Consider the following 9,544-nt stretch of genomic DNA (forward strand, 5'->3'; position numbering starts at 1 on the left):
AAAGTAAAATATAATACTATAATTAAACGCATGATTAATAGTATATATCCTAACACTCTTAAAAGTGGATACCTGATTTCATTCTAGTTTCTAGGGTAAGCACAATATTCCTCAGTTGAAGCCCAATTCTTACTAGGATTAAAAAAACGGAAAATGGTCAAAAATATCCCTGAACTTTCAAATATTGTTCACTCATATCCTTCGTTATACTATTGGGCTAATTATACCGCTATCGTTATACTTTGGTGCAGATTTACCCCTGATTTAGATGGAGTGACACATGTCAGCCTCCTAATAAAATAACTCATCCCCAATTTTAATTAAAACACACCCTTCATTTGACCCACTGCCCGACCCGATTACCCCTAAACTTATTCAACTCATAAACAACCAACCAAACACATCACAAACGTGGGATCCACACCAAACCCCTCATCATCTTCTTCATCATCAAGCGCCACCATTCTCCGCCGCTCACCACCGGCGATTCTGCAAAGACATCCGTCACTTCAAAGCCACCATTACTTTGTGCTTGAAATGTTTATGTTGTAAGACGTCTTTCAACACACAAACATTTAAGTACAGTTGTAAAATTGTATGCGTCAAGCTTAACACCCGAAGTACTAGAATTAACACACTGCTCGAATCAACCCATTTAACACAGTGCTCAAAATCCTTATTTCTGGTACTAATGAATGCTCTATCATAAACCTTGGCTCCAAAAAATCCAGAGCTTTGGTTCCTCCATTAAAGAACTCAAAAGATTAAGAAAAGGTTTAATGGTAACTAACCTGTGACGATTGCAAAGAATAGAAAATGGGAGAAGTTGAGTGGCTATTTGGATTGACAGAGTAATTCTAAGTGGGCTATTTTTGTTTGTTTGTTTGTATGAAATTTAATTTCAACCAGAAAAAAAATTGACGCCTGGGTTATTTTAAGAAGATGGTGGCGCTTGATGATGAAGAAGATGATGAGGGGTTTGGTGTGGGTCCCACGTTTGTGATATGTTTGGTTGGTTGTTTATAAGTTGAATAAGTTAAGGGGTGATCGGGTTGGGTAGTGGGTCAAATGAAGGGTGGGTTTTAATTAAAATTGGGGATGAGTTATTTTATTAGGAGGCTGACACGTGTCACTCCATCTAAATCAGGGGTAAATTTGCACCAAAGTATAACGGCAGGGTATACGGTAGGGGTATAATTAGCTCAATAGTATAACGAAGGATATGAGTAAACAATATTTAAAAGTTCAGAGGTATTTTTGACCCTTTTCCGTTAAAATAATCAACATCTAACCTATTAGAATCCAATTTATAGAATTTTCAACCGTCAATAGTCGAGAATACTTATTTCCTTTTCATTGTCCTTCACGTTCTTGTCTACACCTTGTATACTAGTTAGGTATAAGATCATTAATTTCCTTTACAGTCTCGTGTTTATTGCAAACATTCAATCGGTCCAAACGGTTGGATCCATTGATGACAAGTCTGATAAAAAACAACATTTGGTCATTCACGTATTCAACTTTCACATGTTCTGCTAAAAAGTAAAAACCGTTCCGTTTCGGTTGTATCAAAAAGGTATTACTGTTCAAGTAAGGACAGATAGACAGATGCGCACCCTTGGGGACACTGATAGAAGCAGTCACTTCTAATACTAAGAAACAAAATAGGCCATACTTGTTATAGAGAGAGATCCAATGCCCAAATCTCAGTATAAAGACTATTATAAAACAAGATGCAAACAGATCAATCTTGTTTATAGTACTGCCCAGGCTAAGAGTTAAGTTACTCCAGATCCTAAATTCAGGTTGATACCTCAAGGCCAACTATTATAGAGCCTGTTTGGATTGGCTTATTTTAGGTGTTTTTAAAATAGCTTTTAAACACTTTCATAGTGTTGGATAAGATAAAAAGGTGTTTCTAAGCCAAAATAAATCAAAAGCCATAAGTTAAGAATAATTAGGATTCCCAACTCTTATAAGTCATAAGCCTATCCAAAAAGCATTGCCAAGCGATGACCCGATATTAAGCGAATGTCCTGCCTCAAATCATAATGAGGTACTATCTGTTCTTGCAAAAAAAAAAAAAATCCTACAGAATAAATCTTTTTCGGTTTGGCAATTCTCTAAAGGAAGAATTCCAACATCATGAACGAGTACAAGTAGCAGTTGATCACAAGCATATGCTAGTTCTTCCTCCAAGCTATTTTAGATGAGACAATAATTGCACAGGAAAAAGAAATGGACAATGCTTCTTTATATGAAGGGTAGAGTGCTAATATATTCTTAGCTCAAAGGCGCCAAACAGCACAATAAATCATTTAGTGACGAATAATGTTGGACAGAACAGCAATTGAACTTCACATCAAAACCCTCTGAAAACCAGGACTTAAGAGTCGTTATCAATAATATAACTTGACAAAGACATCCGTATGGCCGAAAATGATCACAACAATTTAATGACAAAATGTTGATTGCTACTCTAGATCCTTTAAGAAGTCTAGGGTAAAAGCAAAAATAATACAAACTGAACCGAGTCTTTGCCTTCATATATTTGAAGATCAAACCATCAACGTAACTTATGAAGCACTTGGCGCGGTTTCAGATTTCTCCGTCTCCATTGGCTCGGCAGCAGGTGGAACTTCACTTCCAGCACTGGCACCCTCAGTTGCATTTCCTGCGTTAGGAATCTCTGCACCTTGAGGTTGTTGCTCACCTCCTTGAGGAGACTGAGGTGCTGGTGTTTCAGGAGTTGCTGGCTTAGCTGGCTTAGGCTTGGTCATTATAGGCCTACAGAACCTGTAGAACCAGAAAAATGACAAGTGGGCTAAGCAGGTGAAGAAATATGGAAGGAAGAAACAAGAGGTGCTCCTACGTGGACAGACAGAGCGACTAGCGAAGCAAGAAATGATATCAACAGAGACTTTACAGTAAAATAAGCCCAAATTTTTAAAACTAGAAGTTATGGCCAAACAATCAGAGTAAACAACACTACCTATCAAGCGCCTCTGCTTTCTTTCGAACATCAGCCGATAAAAGAATAGGGTTGGCATATTTTGGAAGAGCATCCTGCTGCTGCTTTTTCTCTCTAAGCCAAGCTTCAGCTTCGACACACTCGTTCAAAACCTAGGAAGTGCAAGAGAAACATAAGCATCAGACCACAGTTTCAGGAAGAAGAGAGATGAGCATTGATATGACGAGGAAAAGAAGAAGCAAATAGAAAAATTAAGCAGATATGTGCATACCTTCTGCTTATCTTCTAAATCAATGTGATCAAACTTAGGATCACTTGACATTGCCGCCTCTCTGTAACTATTTATGCAATAAATAAATTGATCAATTACAGGACCACTCTCCGTGGACTCCTTATATCGTTGCTCAATCGAGTCACCTTGCTGCAGATTCACACTAAATCAGCTCCATATATGCATTAAAAAAAAAAAAAAAAGGATATGCAAGAAACACCAACCTTTTTAAGCTCCTCAAGCTTAGCAATGTAAACACCCTTAGTTTCATCCTCTCCATCTTCATACAACCAATCTTCCGTTTCTTGAAGTTTAGCAATAAATTGTTCTCTTTCTGAATCAGTTACAAACTCTTGATATTTATCTGAAAGCTGGATATATTAAGGAGAAAGTTGTCAGTGACATACCAAATATTTTCATACAACCGCCATAAAAAGCCAACAAATACCTTATTCCTCATGTCATAAACATAGGACTCAACAGCATTCTTCTTGTCCTTTGTCTCTTCCATAACACGGTCCTGAAGAGCCATTTCAAATTCTTTCTCAACAGCCTTCTGAACATCAGCAGCTGCCATTGCACCATAAACAATCTCTGTCACTGGTACAGATGTCTTCTTGACCTTTTTCTTGGGAGCTTCAACCTGCAAGAAAATGAAAACAATAAATGTTGAACTTTACCGACATCTTTGAGCTAACACACTGAAGCAGAAGAAGAATATTAGTTATTACCCCAACATTAATTAAGCAAAAAAGCACTACACTGATGCCCTTTAAGGATTAAAATATAGGTAAACACTAGTCCATTCATGTGTTCCATACAGTACATGCATAAATAAAATCCTGACAATTTGAATAGATGCATAGTTTGATTTGATGTATAACACTCAAGTATGACTGATTGAGAAAGAGTGATGAGTTACCTTAGCATCTGTCTCCATTTGGACAGGTTTGTCTCCAGACTCTGAAACACCATTCTCAGCCCCTGAAGCAGCTGCACCATCCTGCATATTTACATCAGTTTCTGATGTAGTTGAAGGAGCAGCTGAAGCTTCATCTGTTTCCATTTTGGCAGGTTCCTTAGCTGTCTCTTTCACAACTGGGATTTCCACCTCTTCTTCTTCCAAAAGCTAAATTACAGACCAAAACCATATGGTTAGATGATATTCTTTCCATTTACTAAGAAATGAAAGAAAAAAAGGAAGGGAAAACCACAAATTTCTGGACTTACAGTTGCGGACTCAACCAAGACAATACCATGCAGACTTAGGCGTACTTTAACCTTTAGTTTGGCCCTTTCACCCTTTGTAGATTGGAATGGTCCGATCTGTCAAAAAGACCAAACAAAATCCAAGTGAGCCAAAGACTCATCTGAAACAAGAGGATCTATTTTCCTGTAATTTTTAGAAAAGATATAGGATCTAATTAGTTAGTGAAACTCTGAAATACCGTGTATGTACTGATTTTTGCTGGCGCCTGCAGTTCACTGACATCAGCATACTGTACATCTATTGTAAATGTGCCAGATCTGTAGAATGTCAGAGCTTTCACACTGGGTATCGGATTCCCTTTGGGGAAAACAATCGTGCTCTGATGATTCTCTTGAGCTCCATTTTGTGCATCTGGAGCAGGCCCCTTCCATGATAATGCAATTGAGAAAGGGAAGCTCTCATTGACCTTCAATCAGCGAACTAGAACTCTTAATACAGTTTTCTTTTGTTTTTAATAAGGTAAATTCTATTAGAAAATGTACACAGAAGTACAAAGGAAACAGAAAACCCTTAAAACCCAAATTACATATTACCCAGCAAATTCAGAAAGTCCATATACTGATACACCAAGAGAACAGATTATGCAAACAGGTGTTCTTAGTACAGCTCTTACACTCATAAATCACCATAAATTATTCTGCTGGGAGCTTGATGTGCAACTAGTAACATAATCTTTTAGAAAGGTTAGTAACACTGCTGGTATTTGCTTCAACAAAAATCTTAGTAGTCCCATAATGAATCATGCACTTCATTCATCCTTCAAGAAGACACTTTCTTCTACCTCTCAATTTGTTATTCATTACCTCCCAGTCACACTCGTTTCAGTTAAGCAAAATAGGTAATACTCAGACCACTAAATAAAAATAAGGAACAATCAAAAGCATGTTTCAGCATTCATTTTCACATATTAGATTAGTCCTTATTTAAATAACAAAGATTATAAACAACATTGCAACACATTATGAAATTGAAAGCCCAGAATCCAGGATGACTATGCGAAAACACCCCGATCAAGAGAATGAAAGGCTGATAAGCTGTTACCTTGAATTCTCGCACTTTAAAAGTAGGACTGAGGATAGCGCATTGCAGTGCAGCTCCTTTGGCCACGCATTCACTTGCATTCATGGTGCGCCTTGGTTCCTTGCCAAAGAACTCTGTGAGAATCCTCATAATTGCAGGCACCCGAGAGCTTGACCCAACAACCTCAACTGCATGAATGTTCTCAGCAGTAAGCCCAGCTTCAGCAAGAGCTTTCTCCAGTGGTTTCTTCACTCTCTCCAGTATAGGGATGCTGATTTGCTCAAACTCATCCCTCTTTATAAACCCTCTGACATCCTTCTCATCCATTAAGCACTCTATATTCAAAGGTGCCTCAGGGTTTGCACTGAGAACCTTTTTCAATTTTTCACAAGCAGCTCGAAGTCTAATGCATGCCCTAGGATTTTGGTAAACATCAATTTTGTATTCTTCCTTGAACTTTGCAGCAAAATATTGGAATAGAGCTTCATCAAAATCCCTCCCACCAAGATTTCTGTCAAATGAATGAGCCAAGATCTGCAATTGGCCTTTCTTGAAGCCAGCAATACAAACTTGCATGCTTGCATGCCCAACGTCAATAAAAGCAACATTCAGTGGGTCATTTTCAGGTAAATCTGTCTTGTAAATACCATACGCTAATGCAGTAGCTGTTGTCTCATGAATTAGATGCAAAGGATGCAAGCCAGCAATGGTGGCTGCATCCATTACAGCTCTCCTCTGAAGATCGGTGAAATAAATTGGAATTCCAATGCAACAATCAACTACTGCTGCATTGAGATTCTTCTCCGCTATAGTCTTCAGATCCGAAAACACCATTCCAAGAACCTGGGTAGGTGTAAAAGTTCTCATTTCCCCCAAATAGCGTGCATGGATCAAGGGATATCCATCAGGCCCTTCGGTTACTGAGTAGGGCAGTGCCTTAAGATCTCTTTGCAGCTCAGGATCTGAAAATTGCCGCCCTATTAGCCTCTTTATCTGCGAAATCGTATTCTTTGGGTTCATCATGCTTGACGCTGCGCCAGCAATACCGAGAAATCGTTGCTTCTCTCCAAAGCAGACTATAGCTGGAGTTTCCCTTTTTGATTCGTCATTAAGTACGACATCAATTCCTCTCTGCCTAGCAACCGCAACAACTCCACTCTCATTCCCGAAGTCAAAACCAACCACACTCATCCTTGCTGGCTGCGATCACTCTATATCCAACAGCGCAAGCACAAGAAAGTAGCTGGACAACATCAAAAGACACTACATAATCAATTAAAACACTGGCATCTGCGGTATATAAATCTACATGGAAGAAGCTCTGGGTTTTAAACGGTAGCACCCAAGAGCAACATCAAAAAGTGATTGATTTTCCGTTAATAGGCCAAGAAAGCTGATCACTCGTGCACAGGCTTTCTTGGAATGCATTTACCCGATGCAGTAATTATGGATTCACAGACACAAAAGAAAGCAAATAAGTTATCTTTTTTTTTTCATTTTTTAGCAACGAGAGAAAGGCCTGACATGATCAATAATATCTAGACACGTCATTCAAACGTCAACAATCAAAATAACATGGACTCAAATTTCAAAAATGATTTTTTTCTAATTTCCCCAATATCCAAAGCTCAAGCAAACAATTTTTATTAAATTTTTCTGCCAACCTTTCATGCATGTATGAGCTCGCACACATACCAACATCAAGAAACGACACTAAGGCACCAATGATAACTCAAACTTTTTCTAATCTACTATCTCGCAATACACAAAATCGCCCAAACTTCACCCTACATGAATAAAAACATGCTCCACATTTCCTTGTATAAACTTAGTCAGACACGTTTTTTTTCTGATAATCTAAACTCAATCATGCACTAATCCAAATAATACTACTGCCCTATCCCCTTCCCCACCCCCCAAAAAACGAAAAGACCTTCAATGTTAAGAATTGATCTGATTGAGGATTAAGCAAAGACTATCAACCTATTACATTACAACAGCACCTTATCTAGCCTAAGGGATTTTCTATCAGGGGGCGAGATTATGGGCACGTGAACCCATGGTCTCTCTGACAAATTAGATATTTTATGTACAATATTTTCGAAAATTGGTATGATATTAACTGTTGGCACCCATGCTCTACGAAGGATGAATGGTGCGCATTTGGTTGAAGGTTGAGTTATTTACCAAGAGCAATAGGGATCAATTCCCACTTTTTTCCAGTAGTGCACCCATGTACTAGAAATCCTAGATTCGACTCTGTATCTAGCCCCGTTTTCAATCTTGCAACTTCGATAAGTAATAGTAAACTTTATTATGTTTCATCATTTGTTCGTGTATTGTAATTTTTCTAAGAATAGATTAAATAAAGGAGTTTGGGATAGCAACCAACAATGCAGAAACTAGAATGACTATAAAACTGCAATTTTCTTCATAAAGCTATATCACAACAGATTTAGTTAACTTATAACAAAACATTAATTTACAAAGAGAAACATCAGATGATATTACATCTGCCAGCTAAATCTAAATCCAACAAACAATCAACAGTAACAAATTGTTAAAAGTAGAAAAAAAAATCATAGATCTACAAATTGTGATAAGAGAGAATTTAGAGATTTGTGATCCAAAAACAATACCTTTGAGTATTCAAACAATAGAATCTCTGTTCCTTATTGAGGTTTTGTGAGCCAGACGAATGGGGGGTTTAAAGGAGAGAAATAAAGAGGGGGTTTGTGTAGAATTTTCGAGTTTTTACTTAAATTTAATAAACTACTAAATATAAAGACTCCTTTTCCCTTTATTGACTGGGGAGGGTTCGAGTGGTCCTAGGTGCTTCTAGAAACATCTTCTCTTAACACAGCTAGGTCTTGTGTTTGACAATTCTTTGGTGTATGGGCCTTGTGGGGTGGGTTAGGTCATAGGTTCTCTTGCTTCGTGGATTTAATGGGGGCAACTGTACAAATAGCTGTAATTAGGACCCTTTTTTAAATAATAGCCGATATTTATAAGGTTTTAAAGTTTAGCCAACAAATAATTCATTTTAGGCTTGCGACAACATGGACAGGATGTAAAGTTGTCATAGTGTATGTGAAGTCGGCATATCGAATATCGAAAGTTTGTTCAATGTGAAATGGTCACTAATTTTAGAGGAATAGAGATTTTGAATACAAATCTAAAATGGTTTGGTTTAATCTTTTGTTAGGATTTTGGCTTTTAACTACCTTGTTTTTCCTTAAAAACTACTTTCGGTCCTTCAATCACTAATAAATTTTGATTTCAATTCCTGTGATGTCTAGTTAAACAAATTTAGCCTTTGATTAATTAAAATGTTTACTTTGATCCTTTCGCTGGTAAATATTTATAAATTTATCATCATTATTAACTATTCAAGCATTTTACTACTCATGTGTTATGTTAGCTTGTAATGACTAATGTTAAACCATATTAAGAGTAGTATAGTTCGAAATATATTCAAAATATCTCATAACATATTTCTTAACGTATAGGAACCAAAATCACATGTTTTAATTGATTAAAGATTAAATGTGTCAAATCCTATATATCATAGGACCAAAATCAAATTTTATTTGTAACCGATGGACTAAAACTGTTATAACTCATAAAGTATAATTAAATTTCATTGATAATATTTAAGTGCAAACTAGTAAAATGGTAACAAACTAATAACATATTATTATATGTTAAATTACACTAATAATGAGTTAGTATCTGTAAATTGAACCATAAAAACAATTTAGTTCTTCTGAGTGAATTACACCTTTCCTTATAGTTTATTTCTTCGGTTCGTCCATGCTGATTAGGGATGTGTTTGGTTAATTTTTTGAAAATAGTTTTTCTAGGGACAAGCTCCTTAAAAATGAAGAAAATGATTTTTTTAGTGAAAGTAGGGAAAACAAGTTTTATGAGTATTATACTTACATTTTCTTATTATATTTTCTCAATTTGTTATTCATTGACGCTTTTCCTCGTTAAAGACTATGCTTTAACC

At 36.8% G+C, this 9,544-nt stretch overlaps 1 protein-coding gene across 2 annotated transcripts; it reads right to left on the reverse strand.

The window, feature by feature from the left end:
• Nucleotides 1-2,278: 2,278 nt before the first annotated feature.
• Nucleotides 2,279-8,329, reverse strand: LOC132603680 (heat shock 70 kDa protein 15-like). 2 transcript variants are annotated; one of them, XM_060316831.1, is made up of 10 exons: nt 8,172-8,329; nt 5,554-6,775; nt 4,691-4,918; nt 4,473-4,568; nt 4,165-4,371; nt 3,691-3,885; nt 3,467-3,613; nt 3,243-3,392; nt 2,993-3,123; nt 2,279-2,796 (listed from the first exon to the last, which is right to left on the reverse strand). In XM_060316831.1, exons 2-10 carry the CDS (start codon nt 6,721-6,723, stop codon nt 2,577-2,579), a joined length of 2,544 nt encoding a protein of 847 aa, XP_060172814.1. In that variant the 5' UTR covers nt 6,724-6,775; nt 8,172-8,329; the 3' UTR covers nt 2,279-2,576. The 2 variants fall into 2 exon arrangements, with proteins under 2 accessions (XP_060172814.1, XP_060172815.1); XM_060316832.1 differs by having other exon boundaries at nt 5,554-6,795; nt 8,172-8,325.
• Nucleotides 8,330-9,544: the final 1,215 nt, after the last annotated feature.

This window comes from Lycium barbarum, chromosome 7 (genome assembly GCF_019175385.1).
Source record: "Lycium barbarum isolate Lr01 chromosome 7, ASM1917538v2, whole genome shotgun sequence".
NCBI lineage: Eukaryota > Viridiplantae > Streptophyta > Magnoliopsida > Solanales > Solanaceae > Lycium > Lycium barbarum.

Coding starts and splice junctions, on each gene's coding strand:
- LOC132603680 (XM_060316831.1), bottom strand. CDS start 6,723: ATGAGTGTGGTTGGTTTTGACTTCGGGAATGAGAGTGGAGTTGTTGCG. Junction 4,569..4,690: donor CAAAAATCAGTACATACACG/GTATTTCAGAGT, acceptor TCTTTTTGACAG/ATCGGACCATTCCAATCTAC. Junction 3,393..3,466: donor AGCTTGAGGAGCTTAAAAAG/GTTGGTGTTTCT, acceptor GTGAATCTGCAG/CAAGGTGACTCGATTGAGCA.